General features: G+C 40.8%; 1 protein-coding gene across 2 annotated transcripts in view; it reads right to left on the bottom strand.

Moving 5' to 3' along the window:
• LOC124884341 (kin of IRRE-like protein 3) overlaps positions 1-14162 on the bottom strand; it is a 234023-nt gene that overhangs the window by 25429 nt on the left and 194432 nt on the right. For both annotated transcript variants that reach the window (XM_047392219.1, XM_047392220.1), the window contains exons 8-10: positions 3651-3799; positions 3376-3503; positions 2478-2604 (exon numbers count right to left, since the gene is read on the bottom strand). In XM_047392219.1, coding sequence (XP_047248175.1) covers positions 2478-2604; positions 3376-3503; positions 3651-3799 — 404 coding nt within the window. The remainder of the gene's footprint in view (positions 1-2477; positions 2605-3375; positions 3504-3650; positions 3800-14162) is intronic.

Here is a 14162-nt window from a genome sequence, read left to right as displayed (position 1 = left end):
TTACCCAGCCACATGAAGACGGTGTTAGAAACTACAGAATAGGAAGGGTCTATAACAAGCAAGTGCTCTGTGGGATACTAGAAGATTTTCCATCCCTTCCACTCTCCCTCCTTTAGTTATATTGGGCTTATTTGAGTGTCATCTTGCCCACACAACAAAAAGTATACTCATACTCATGGATAATTTATCTGCATTCTAAATAGATGGCCTTTAGGTTAAAAGCTAAATCTTTTTTAGTATTTAAAAAATCCTTATTTACTCCAAACCCATCAGGATGATAAAGAAAATGACAATTTGTAGTTATAATTTATTCTGTATAAACAAAACACAATCAAAGATGTAACCAGCTGTCCTTCATGGATTGACCCACTTTACAACTTTGCATTAAAACACTGAGGAACGATCTGTTCTGAAAAATGGTTGACTGCAGTAAGCAATATATATCCATTAGTGGCTTAAACACAAACTGCCTCCCCTGCTAGCTGTTTGATTATAATTAAATTAAAATTTTCCCCAGGGAAAGAAAAATTCTCATGCCTATGTGGGTATGCCACAGTGGGAGCCGGTGACACAAAACGACTGGGGGAGACAGAAGGGATGACAAATTGTACACACATGTAATTTAAATGATAGCTTTAAGGAATCGCTTTAAGGATGACTGCAGGAAAAACAAATAACACAGAAATAGCAAAAAGTGCAACAGATGCTGTCACATCATGAATACTAGAAATGTGGCGTAGCCTTCGCCGATGCATTACTGCATTACTATGATCCCGCCGGCAAACCTTGCACATCTGCTGTCTTAGCAAATCACAGTCAGAACCAATTGTGCGCATCTGACAGTCGATGATGTTGGTATAAAAAAGGCTGATGAGAGGATAGGTTCATCTGTAGATGAGATAGTGGCATGGGGTATTCATTGAACTTCGGGTGAGAGTTCCCCACATGCCGCCACTTCAACCACTGTTTGCACAGCCAGACTATCTGATTCGCCTCAAGGTCTGGGTGAGAATCTACTCAAGATTCCTCAGAAGGTCGGAAAGTAGAGATGGAATTCAATTATTCAGAAGGCTAAAAAGAATGGAGGCTTTGAATGTCAAATGACAATTCAAGCATGGAGGCTCAAGAATAAAAAAGGGAATGAACAAAGAGCATTAAAAAATAATATAAGGCTGCAGGACATTCCAAATTCACTTGAAGAATATCTACCATGTAAACATGTCATCACACCAGTGTTGCAGGTTTCCCAGGGTGTCCTGCATTATGTTGTAATCTCTATTAAAAGATCCGATCTTCTTTCTCTCATGGCATCACTAAAAAACCACATGATCTTCATTAGTTAAGTAGAAAAAAAGGGTACAATCAAAATAACAGCAAGTACAGTGGATGGCATGTATTCTGTGTAAATAAAAAAGCTGCAAAGAGAATGCCATAAAGGAATGGGAGACAATAGAAGTGGTCATGCATTTTCCTCTTATGCAACAGTTTAGACTTTATTCCTTCGTTAGAACGAAGGGGCTCCTTGCGGTTCATAGAAAGTCATGGTTCTGATCTTTTGCTTGAGGGAATGCTGGTATCTAGTTCCCTCTGATATGCAGAACCACAATGTTTTCCACTTGAAGTATCTTCATCCCCAAATCAGTGAATGTTGCTTACAGGCAAAGCCTTTCCTTTGCTTTCATAATATGAAGTGATACAGTGCGAGTGTTAACATCTTCCTTTTTTTAAGTCTTGTTTTGGTCCAGGTTTCTCGCAGATGGACACAGGGGGAATTAAGAAACATGTAAATCCCAGTAAAACTCAGAACTTCTGCCACACTGAAGCATGCTCCATGAATATCAAGCACTGATAATGAAGTCATTTGTTTGAGAGTTGCCAGGTCTCCCACCAAGGCTGGTATTCATTAGTTAGTCAGTGCCTCAGAAAAAGGCTGCCTCCCTGTGACTCATGCTGAATCTAATTAGCATTTAAGCACATTTCACCTGTTTATGAAATGTAAGACCATGTTCTGAAAAGTCTAGCTTGTGTTTCCTTTTTTCTCTTTCTTGTGGAAAGGCTTCACAGTAGTGGCACCTAATGCAAGGACTCTGTTTTGTATATGGAATTACTTTTGTTAGAAAGATTATAGTGCATGAGCATGTTTTTGTACCGTATTAATGTGCTCCATCTAGTGGCTGGCATTTTTATTCAATGCCTGCCTTGGAAAATTAACCACATTTTTAAGAAGATGATATATCAAATGAAAGACTGCTGAAGCAAAACAGAGTAGGATGCTATGTAAGAAGTTTCTCAGTGAAAGGCGTCTGTAAACTACAAAAGAAACTGAATACTGACTACTGTGACAAATTGCTTTCTTGTTGTGACTGTTGACCTCAGATCTCTAGATTAACACTACCGCCTATGTTATACAGCTGACAACTGTGTGGAGGCAAATAAGGACCGGTTTGTGTGAAAGACAAATCAGTGACACAACTTACCATTTACGGTAAGGGAGACCTCCTTCTCCCCGGCTCCGACACGTGGGACCACGGCACGGCAGACATATTTTCCGGCATCTTCTTGCCTCACATTTTTCAGAGTTAGTAGGTTTTCATTGCTAAGAACCTGGAGGCAAGAAAAATTCAGAGATCAACAGCTGCGATGAGCACCTTTGCATTTCTGATGGGCGTCTGGCAGCACTAAGGGGGAAAAAGTACTAAGGCAGCATTTGCGGACCATTTAATACCTTAAAGGGCAGCTCTTCTCAATTATTAAAATCCAATTTAGGGTCTGAGCTCAGTAGAGAAAGGTTATGGCCTTTGATGTTGACAAAAGTAAAGGTGGAATGAGTCTGATTTTGTGAATCAACGCAATGGCTCTCATGTGAAAGCAGGTCACGAAGGTGTTGAGGAAAAAAAACTGTTTTAATGGACATTCGAAGCAATGTAGCTGATTCTGGGAAAACATTTTCCAGAAAAAGTATTTCATACAAGCCAATGGTGTCCCATTCAAGGGTTGGCATCCTGCATGTTTTAGATGTTTTCATGGTCTACAACAAAAAATGTAAATGGTGGAAAAATATCTTGAACCAGACATCAAGTTCTGCAGAGCCCTTTATCAACCTTTATTGGCCTCGAGGTCTGGTATTGGATCCTACTGATACAGAAATAAAACTCACAATATTTTATTTGTCTAAGAAAAAAAACATGTTTCGAATTTTCATTAGCTGTAAGCCACAATCCTACAAATGAGCAGAAATGAAATCTTGAGATAGATTTAACTTATTTCTTATGAAATCCATAAAATATATTGGTTTCACTTTTTGAATTTATATATTGAAACAAATTTACTTTTTTTATTTCTAGTAAATTAAATACTCTGAATATCAACACATACCACTCCAGATCCCCTTTTCATCCACACTATTGTGAGAGAAGGGTTTCCTGTCCAAGCACAATTGAAAACGGCATCAGATCCAAGGTCAACTTGCAAGGACTGAGGCTCTGCAGCCATGCGAGGCCCAACTGTTGAAAGACACACAACAAATCAAACATCAAGTACCAATAACAGAGAATGAAGTGCTTAAACTTGTGGAGCTCAGCAAAAAAAAAGACAACAAACATCTATGATCCTGCATTATTGTAAAGCTGTCAGGCAACAATAACACTCACAGTAGACATCAACGTTGCGACTAACGTTGGTGCTGCCGAGGGAGTTGGTAACTTCACAAGAAACAGGTTCTGTGAAGAATGAGTGGTCCACAATAACCTCATAGGTGTCCCCAGCGACCTCCTTAAGTATGTTTCCTCCTTTGGCCCACCTGAGTTGAAGAGGAGATGGTGGAAAAAAAAAGATGGGTGAACAAAAAAAAAGGGTAAAAATATAAAGAAAGTCTTCTCCCACCCCCTTCTGTCAATATGGTTCTTTTGTGTGAATTAAACACAGTTCTGGTGCATGTTCTCTATGCTGGCTTCAGCATATTTTTGTGGCAGCCCTCCATGCAATGACAAGCTTTCTGGCAAGTCAGAGCCAACAACACGTTCCTCATTACACCAGACAGAGAGCAGCACAGAGCACCAACCAAGACAAACAAATTGCAGAATGACAAATAGGTAGCTTCCCAACCTTTGAAGACTTTGCTTGAGACATATTGTATTAAACACAACGGCTGACATTAATAAATCGACTTGGGATCACATGGAAAACAAACAAGAAGAAAAGCATCTGATTGTGTTTTTGAATGATGTATTTTGTTACATGACACGTGTTAAAGCAAGACTTTGATGATGCCACGGGCAGTTGTGCCTCATTTTGCATGGATTGTTTAGGCTTTCAGGTGCTGTAAAAGACAAAGCCCATTTATAAAAATTAAGCAAAGGTGTTTCCAGAAGTATTGGTTCCCATTGGAAATTTTAGATATCGTTGTGGGACACACACAACATGATGCAAGAAGAAAACCTCCGCAGAAGACAAGTGCCTGCATGCTGGTATGGCAAATGAGTGGGGAACCGGTGCCTGTCTCAATTTTGTTCTCCCTGCCAGTCCTGAAGAGAGTTTTCATGGGATGGAGAGCCAATTTGTTTTCCATGAGTAAGCTAGCCTCATGCTTGACTAAAATGCTATAATTTAAATGAAAACAGATTACTTCGTTCAATCAGTAACTGAAGTGTAACAGAATTCTAATTGGCTTCATATTTTTATTTTTTTTAGAATAATTTATGTTATGCAACAGAACCATAATAACTTGCTTTGTGTGGGACAAGGACAGCTCTGACACTGTTGCTGCACATAGGCAAACACAGTGCAATATTGTGAAGTGGAAAAAATAATATAAAAAAAAACAAATCAGTATTGTACAATTGTGTTCCATATATTTGAAATTGAATAATAGGTCAGATCTAGTAAGTGCTCTTGGGTCAATGCTTTCTAGAACCACTGTCCAGGGAGGGTGTCTCATCAAGCTTTTCACAAAGAGAGACTGGAATTGTTGCTGATCCTTTTAATTTTGCAAATTACTTTTAACCTCAGTTAGAATTTATGGAAAGTACAAGTGAAGACTAATCCTAAAGATTCTCAGTTATTTCTTAACTAGACTTCAATCTGAACTTGGACTGCATCTATTTAGCACTTGAAAATGCTTTAATCTAAATCATTCCGTCTTAGCTTTGGCTGTATGTTTTGGGTCGTTGTCCTGATGGAAGGTGAACCTTCAACCTAGTCTTAAAGTCTTAAACAGCCACTAAGAGGTCCTCTTCCAGGACACGCCTTTGTTTAGCTTCATCCATCTTCCCATTAGTTCTATCATTGTTTCCTGAAGAAGAGCATTATACCACCACCTCCATGTTTCACAGCGGGCATAGTGTATTCAGGGAGATGATTAATGCCAATCTTGCACCACACATTAAGTTCTGATTACAGCACCTTCTTGCACTTCTTTAAATTTTAGGCTTTCAAAATTGAAGAGGAGTAGTTATACTGACATTAATGTATCAATTTCCTTCCAGCTCACAATTATGTACTATTATTTGTTGATCTGTCCCATACATTTCCAGCAAAATAAATTAAAGTCTAGGGTTGTGACATGACAAAATGTGGTAAAATTGCTAGGGGTATGAATCATTTTGCTATGTGTTGTGTCAAATTTATGAGTAGAAGTTGAATTGTTTAATTTGAACCCTATATTTAGGGTTACATGGCTCTGTAATCAACACTGTTGTCTCACAGCTAGAAGGTTACTGGTTCTTGGCTGTGTGGAGTTGGCTTTTCCAATGCATTACTATGGATTTTACCCCTTGAGACCTTGGAGACACTCTAGCACCTGCTTTAAAATTAAAGCTACATAGTCAAATTGATTGGGGTTTGCCACTGAATATGAACTGCTTGGCTTCAGTTTGCAAAGATAAGTTGATCAAAATAAACATGGTGAATAAGGTATTAATCACACTTGTGACATTGTTGTTATCATAATGAGGGCAATGACAATGATAAATCATGAGGTAAAAATTATAGTGAAAATGTAGTCAAGAAATGGGATAATATTGAAGAAGGTAGGAGTACTGAGACCATTACTGAGACAACCGCCAAAGCAGATCTTAATATTCGTCATAAAAATGTGCGTACTAACTGTAAAAACGGTGACACACATGGCGAAACTGTTTCCAATGCCACTTTATCAGCCAAACTGCAAGAGCCATAATGGGTTAAGCACAGATGTTTGGGCAGCTGGCTGCTCCTGAGGTTGCAGCTGCCAGGCCAGGGAGAACCTGACAGTGTTAGGGGGAACTGAGACAGAATACGGTCATCCTCAGGGAGCAAGAGAGCTCTGTTGGTGTGGTGGGCCGTGTCCAAACTCATGTCTAAACATAGCTAGCCCTGGGTAACACAAACACCTGCATTCCCTTCGGGAGGGTGAAAGGGCCGAAGCAAAGCTTGCTGAATAGTTGACTCACACCACACCACACCACTGCGTTCTATTCACGGATTTCATTCAGACAAAAGCTGTGAATTCTGTCTGCCCGGGTGCGTCTACAGGAGCATGGATCAGTGTGTGCATTACAGTTGTTTATGTGTGGTGAAAGATGCAAACTGAACTAACACTGTTCCAGACATAAAAGGTCTGCTGTTAATGGAAGCACAAGATGAAAGTGAAGTGGAGAATGGGGAGATTTTGCATTTGCTGAATGTTATTAAGGCAGTAAAAGACTAGCAATTAAATTAGGCAGGTATCTGTGCCATCAGCTTCAAGGCACACAGTAAATCAGGACACGCAGTTATTATCAACATGGTTAAGCACAGCACAGTGCACACTCAAACGTCCATGCATATTAAAACTGACGACTGTCACTGTGATATAAAAAAAATATATGCAGGCTCAGTAACAGTGTCCGGTCATTTTGACACAGCCATAAAGGACTAAGCTCTTTTATAATCTCACAAGAAATTAAATCAAGGTCTCTAGATATCTACTTGGAGCTCAGAGTTTCATAAGAGTCCAAAGGAAACCAGAAACCGGTGAAACCGAGTCTATATTCAGGAATATTGTCTCTCTATAGGAAGCTTCTAATTTTTCTCATATAGTTAATTCCATTTGCATTTTCCAAGAGTCTTTCAGTTTAATTTTTAATTTAGCCTTTCCTTAACTAGGAAATAGTTAATTGACATAAATGTTTATTTTTGAAAAAAAAGCCCTGGACAGCACAGACAACAATGCAAATTAAAGCTGCAAGCAGCATTGAAGGCCCTCGCAGCTCAGCGCAGCTCAGCCTGTGCAGCGACCGCAGGAGATTGGCATCGCCGCCTACACTCCACCGATGGGGCCGCCATTCGATTCCACATGTCACCACTAGGTGGCACTGTGAGCGACATGTCATATGATCTTTGGTCAGGGAGAGTTCTAGTCTGGAAAGAATCATTCCAAATTTGGGGGAAATCCCACCTTCCAGATGGAGGCTGCACTCACTTGTTTGTTAGTGGGCGGGGCTAAAGTGATATCATCTATTGATTGTGCCAACATGTTCAGCATTAATCCATGATGATGTATACCTCATTTGAAGTGGATCCGATGATGTATGAGGGAGATAGAGCACTTGAAACGTCCTAGGGGGTGCTGTTTATCCAAATTCCAATGTAATGTAATAGAGGTGTTTAGGGGCTGACAAAGATCAACCATATTCAGTTTGGAGCAAATCGTACCTTCCAGATGGAAGCTGCACTCACTTGTGTATTAGTGGGCGGGGTTAAAATGATGTCATCAGTTGACTGTGGCAACATGTTCAGCATTGATCAGTCATGATGCATACTAAATTTGAATTGGATCCGATGATGTATGAGGGAGATAGAGCACTCGGGGGCGGTGTTGATCCAAATTCCACTGTAATCCAATAGAGCTGTTTGGGTGCCGACAAAGATCAACCATATTTATTTTGGAGTGAATCAGACCATGCATGTGTAATTTAGAGCCAAATGTATGCCCGTGGCATAACATCAGAGTTCGCCACGCTGCCACGGCCGCAACCTCCAGCTACAGCCGTCAGTACTGGCGACCATCATGTTATCTGTTACTTGGGACAGTTTCACATTAATTAGGTGAAGGACCTCAAATAAGGACCATCAAAAGGAAAACATGACACTTCCTGTTCTCAGGGGGCAGGGCTTTGATGATGTCAGCATCTGATCAGTGAATATTATTCAGGCCCAGATGCAGATTAATCTCAGAAGGTTTCATGTCTCTGTGACTTTCCTGGTAGAAGCTTTATTAATTTCGTCTTTTATGGCAAGAAGTCATATTTTGAGGCTTGGCCACGCCCACACACTTTCATGTATCAAAAAGCTTTTGATAACTTTAGATCCCCAGTGCCTTAAGAGTATACTGAGAAATTTTCAAGACTCTAAGTCAAAAGCTGTAGGAGCAGTTTGCTCAGATATGCGGGCTAGAAAGGACAAAACCAGGTCAAAATGGCAACTTCAATCCAAAATGGCCGACTTCCTGTGGGGTTTGGATCAATGCTCCAAGAGACTTTTTTGTAGGTCCTGAGAAGTTACATATGTGTACCAAATTTCAGATTCCTCGGCCAAAGCATGGCTTGGGTCTGTTTTTTTTTGTTTCTTTTTGTTTTCTAGTGGCGCTTTGGAATAATTAGTCCACGTCCACCAAATATCTCATCGGAACTCTTTTGGGGACTGGACTAAGATCAATCATATTGAATTTGGTGCAGATCAGATGATCTATGTGGAACGTATGGCCATGGCGAAATGTCAAACTTTGCCGCGCCACCACGGCCACGCCCTATCATGCAAAATCACTGTGCTTCAAACAAAGTTAGACCCTCTAGTTATCAGTCACCTGACATAGTTTGAAGTGGATTGAGTGTAGACAGCCAGATAGCGACCTTTCCGAGTAAAAAAAGTGACTTCCTGTTCTCAGGGGGCGTGGCTTTGATGATGTCAGAATATGATTCCATAGGATCGTCGGTAACCCAAAGGTCCTCCTTCATTCTAACTTTGGTGTGATTTGGCGTTTCTTTGGGAAAGTTATTGCATTTTTTCACTTTGGGCCCAAACGCCATTTTCATGCCCTAACCACACCCCCTAAACATGGCCGAAAACTCACGATTTTGATAACTTTTAATTCCCCATGCCTTAACTGCATATCGACCAAATATGAAGCCGATTGCTCAAAATCCCTAGGAGGAGTTTGTTAAAGTTCGAGGTAAGTAAAAGTGAAAAACGGCCAAAAATTGGCCTTTAATCCAAAATGGCCGACTTTCTGTGCGTTTTAGGGCATACCCCCAGGAGACTATTTTTCTTGGTTTGAGGAGCTCTAGCAGTGTGCCAAATTTCAGATCTCTACAACTTACGGTTCGGCCTATCTCACGTTTGGGGGCATGGCTAAGATGTTTGGCCACGCCCATTGACAGACATTAAAGAACAAAAATTTCATGCGGGGACAAAAGAAAGAAAGAAATCCTAAGATTACAATAGGCCGAAAGAAAGAATAAGAAATCCTACTATTACAATAGGCCCTTGCAGGCTTCCTCGGGCCTAATTAAGACACAAGTTACAGCATGTGACAGGTGGCAACCGTTTGTCACTGTCAATATTGATTTTTGTCAATCAATTACCTAAACTGCTGCCACATAAACAATTTAAAAGTGGCAGGAGGTTTTTCAATACTTTGTAACCTAGTGTTGTCAGACAGCTCAATCTTCATTAGTCCATACAACAGGGCAGCTCGAAAAAAACTACAACCTTTGTACAACCTCCTGACTCAAAATATGAGTCTCAAGTATACACTCACTGGCCACTTTCTTAGGTATACCTTGCTAGTACCGGGTTGGACCCCCTTTTGCTTTCAGAACTGCCTTAATCCTTCGTGGCATAGAGTATAGTGACTTAATTGTCATGTTCAAGAAACCAGTCTGAGATAATTTGTGCTTTATGACATGGCGCCTTGTCCTGCTCGAAGTAACCATCAGAAGATGGGTACACTGTGGTCATAAAGGGATGGACATGGTCAGCAACAATACTCAGGTAGGCTGTGGCGTTGACACGATGCTAAATTGGTACTAAGGGGCCCAGAGTATGCCAAAAAAATATCCCCCACCATCCGAATGTCGCAGCAGATTTCGAGACTTATCAGACCAAGCAACGTTTTTCCAATCTTCTATTTTCCAATTTTGGTGAGCCTGTGCAAATTATAGCCTCAGTTTCCTGTTCTTAGCTGACAGGAGTGGCACCCGGTGTGGTCTTCTGCTGCTGTAGCCCATCCACCTCAACGTTCGACGTGTTGTGTGTTCAGAGATGCTCTTTTGCATGCCTCGGTTGTAACCAGTGGTTCAGTTGCTGTTGCCTTTCTATCAGCTCGAACCAGTCTGGCCATTCTTCTCTGACCTCTGGCATCAACAAGGCATTTGCGCCCACAGAACTGCCGCTCATTGGATATTTTCTCTTTTTTGGACCATTCTCTGTAAACTCTAGAGATGGTAGTGCATGCAAATCCCAGTAGATCAGCAGTTTCTGAAATACTCAGACCAGCCCATCTGGCACCAACAACCACGCCACGTTCAAAGTCACTTAAATCACCTTTGTTCCCCATTCTGATGCTTGGTTTGAACTACAGCAGATCTTCTTGACCATGTCTACGTGCCTCAATGCATTGAGTTGCTGCCATGTGATTGGCTGATTAGAAATTTTTTAACGAGCAGTTGGACAGGTGTACCTAATGCCATGGGGTGCAAAGTGTAAAGCACTTATCTTTATATAAAAACAGCTAAGACTTTCTTCTTCCAACAAAGTCACATGCTGACAGCAACTAGAACAAGTGCTTCTTGGGACAGTCCTAAATTTATTGAGTTCCAGTTTCTCGTGATGCTAGGCACCATGCTGAGAATCTAGCCATTACTAGCCTTTTGGGTAAAAACAAGACCTAACGCACTCATAGTTGATGTGTGTTGCTTTTTAAAGCCTTGTAAAACAGGGGCGTTACAAAAACGTGACCATATAAGGAGGAAGAGTTTTTAAATTAAAACACTTAAGAAATAGCATTAAAAACAAAAACACAATATTGTATTGCATACATAGAGGTACTGTATATTTCAAATTTCTGTTTCCAAGTGAGTAAACCCTTACCATGGACATGGTTAACTCTAGATTTATAAAGACACAATAGGAGTTTAGCTAAGTAGCTATTTGTTTGTAGTCATATTATCCTGCTATGCTCCAAGATGATGAGACTGAGTCATTTTGACTTTTAAAAATAGTATTTTTACAACACTTTCCAAGTCTTCCTGTCCACTTAAATCCCTTTCTCACTACAGGTTACAGTCCCCACCTTAGGCACAGATCAGCGGATTTGATGTATTAAAGCAAATGACTGCTCTTCATCCTAAATGACAGCTGTTCAATGCTTCAAACCTCCATATACAGGTCCTTCTCAAAAAATTAGCATATTGTGATAAAGTTCATTATTTTCTATAATGTAATGATGAAAATTTAATATTCATATATTTTAGATTCATTGCACACTAACTGAAATATTTCAGGTCTTTTATTGTCTTAATACGGATGATTGTGGCATACAGCTCATGAAAACCCAAAATTCCTATCTCACAAAATTAGCATATTTCATCAGACCAATAAAAGAAAAGTGTTTTTAATACAAAAAACATCAACCTTCAAATAATCATGTACAGTTATGCACTCAATACTTGGTCGGGAATCCTTTTGCAGAAATGACTGCTTCAATGCGGCGTGGCATGGAGGCAATCAGCCTGTGGCACTGCTGAGGTCTTATGGAGGCCCAGGATGCTTCGATAGCGGCCTTTAGCTCATCCAGAGTGTTGGGTCTTGAGTCTCTCAACGTTCTCTTCACAATATCCCACAGATTCTCTATGGGGTTCAGGTCAGGAGAGTTGGCAAGCCAATTGAGCACAGTGATACCATGGTCAGTAAACCATTTACCAGTGGTTTTGGCACTGTGAGCAGGTGCCAGGTCGTGCTGAAAAATGAAATCTTCATCTCCATAAAGCTTTTCAGCAGATGGAAGCATGAAGTGTTCCAAAATCTCCTGATAGCTAGCTGCATTGACCCTGCCCTTGATAAAACACAGTGGACCAACACCAGCAGCTGACACGGCACCCCAGACCATCACTGACTGTGGGTACTTGACACTGGACTTCTGGCATTTTGGCATTTCCTTCTCCCCAGTCTTCCTCCAGACTCTGGCACCTTGATTTCCGAATGACATGCAGAATTTGCTTTCATCCGAAAAAAGTACTTTGGACCACTGAGCAACAGTCCAGTGCTGCTTCTCTGTAGCCCAGGTCTGGGGAATGCGGCACCTGTAGCCCATTTCCTGCACACGCCTGTGCACGGTGGCTCTGGATGTTTCTACTCCCGACTCAGTCCACTGCTTCTGCAGGTCCCCCAAGGTCTGGAATCGGCCCTTCTCCACAATCTTCCTCAGGGTCTGGTCACCTCTTCTTGTTGTGCAGCATTTTCTGCCACACTTTTTCCTTCCCACAGACTTCCTACTGAGGCGCCTTGATACAGCACTCTGGGAACAGCCTATTCGTTCAGAAATGTCTTTCTGTGTCTTACCCTCTTGCTTGAGGGTGTCAATAGTGGCCTTCTGGACAGCAGTCAAGTCGGCAGTCTTACCCATGATTGGGGTTTTGAGTGATGAACCAGGCTGGGAGTTTTAAAGGCCTCAGGAATCTTTTGCAGGTGTTTAGAGTTAACTCGTTGATTCAGATGATTAGGTTCATAGCTCGTTTAGAGACCCTTTTAATGATATGCTAATTTTGTGAGATAGGAATTTTGGGTTTTCATGAGCTGTATGCCAAAATCATCCGTATTAAGACAATAAAAGACCTGAAATATTTCAGTTAGTGTGCAATGAATCTAAAATATATGAATGTTAAATTTTCATCGTGACATTATGGAAAATAATGAACTTTATCACAATATGCTAATTTTTTGAGAAGGACCTGTATGCACTTCCCTTTTATTCTTTTTTTCTGTGAAAAGATTCTGTAAAAAGATCAAATTTTTATTCTCCTGCCTTAACAGTTTTATTAAAATGCTGTTGCAGTCACAAGGGGTCACAGGCAGCTGGAGGGGAGGTGCAATGCTTTTGACAATTGCCTCCCACTATCTTGGGTATGTGTCTCAAGTGTCTATTGGATTGGAAGATGGCACGACGGTGCAGTGCATACAGGGAATGAATGACTCTCTGGGGAACAGAAAAGAGGCCATCTGTCTGAGAACTACTCTGTCTTTGGGCTCTATCTGATCTGTGGAAGACAGAGTGTATTAGCACTGAATAATGGTCCCACACTGCTTGACCAGCTTTTTGCACTCTATGGTGATCTTGCTCTCAGATGGAGACTGTGTGCAGGCCTCTACATAGTTAAAGCCCCTCAGGCAAGTATTATAGATGCTTAAAATTTCTGGTCTAATGTGTTGTGAATGAAAAAAGGTGCAGGAAGGGGTTCAATGTACCCATATTAAGTCTAAAACAGTGTAAACAGGTGGCCATGGAAATCTGGCGAAAGGTTAAACCTTAAAGTAGCAAAGATTATTAGTTTCACTTTAAAAATGTTTTCCTATAATGAATTGCTATTGTAACTAGGAAAGGAATAAATTACAGAGTAAAAAAAATGATGTTTTCAATCCATTTTGGCTTTTACCTTTAACCAATACTTTTATTCTGTAGATTGTTATACTGGAAGAATATGTCAGCTGCCATTGAGGCGAAGCTCTTGGTACCCTGTGGAGAGGTCTGATTCTAGCATTGATCCAGTCTCATAACAGTGGAGGCAAATCCCTCTGCAGGTGAAAAATATGATCTGGCTGTGCTGTGCATAGACACAGTCTAACACGGGCCTTGTTTTCCATAATATCACTGCCCCTTTCTCCTCTTTTCTTTTCCCAAGTACATGATCTATAAAAAAGGCAACATCTCTGTTTTGCCACCCGTGTGTGCATTGTACACCTATTTTATTTTCCAGCACCATAACAGATTTAAAATCTGGCCAATTGCCTTTGCTATTGATTTGACTCCATTTATTTTTTTGCTCAGATTTAAAAACCTCCCGCACAATGAACCATCTCCTGACAAATAACTTTAGTACTACTCAATTGGAGGGCCATACGAGGTTTGTAAGAACAGTAAAGGGGCCTTT

This window comes from Girardinichthys multiradiatus, chromosome 18, assembly GCF_021462225.1.
Source record: "Girardinichthys multiradiatus isolate DD_20200921_A chromosome 18, DD_fGirMul_XY1, whole genome shotgun sequence".
Classification (NCBI taxonomy): domain Eukaryota; kingdom Metazoa; phylum Chordata; class Actinopteri; order Cyprinodontiformes; family Goodeidae; genus Girardinichthys; species Girardinichthys multiradiatus.
The sequence above is the reverse complement of the archived record's forward strand: the minus strand, read 5'-3'. Positions and strand labels throughout refer to the sequence as shown.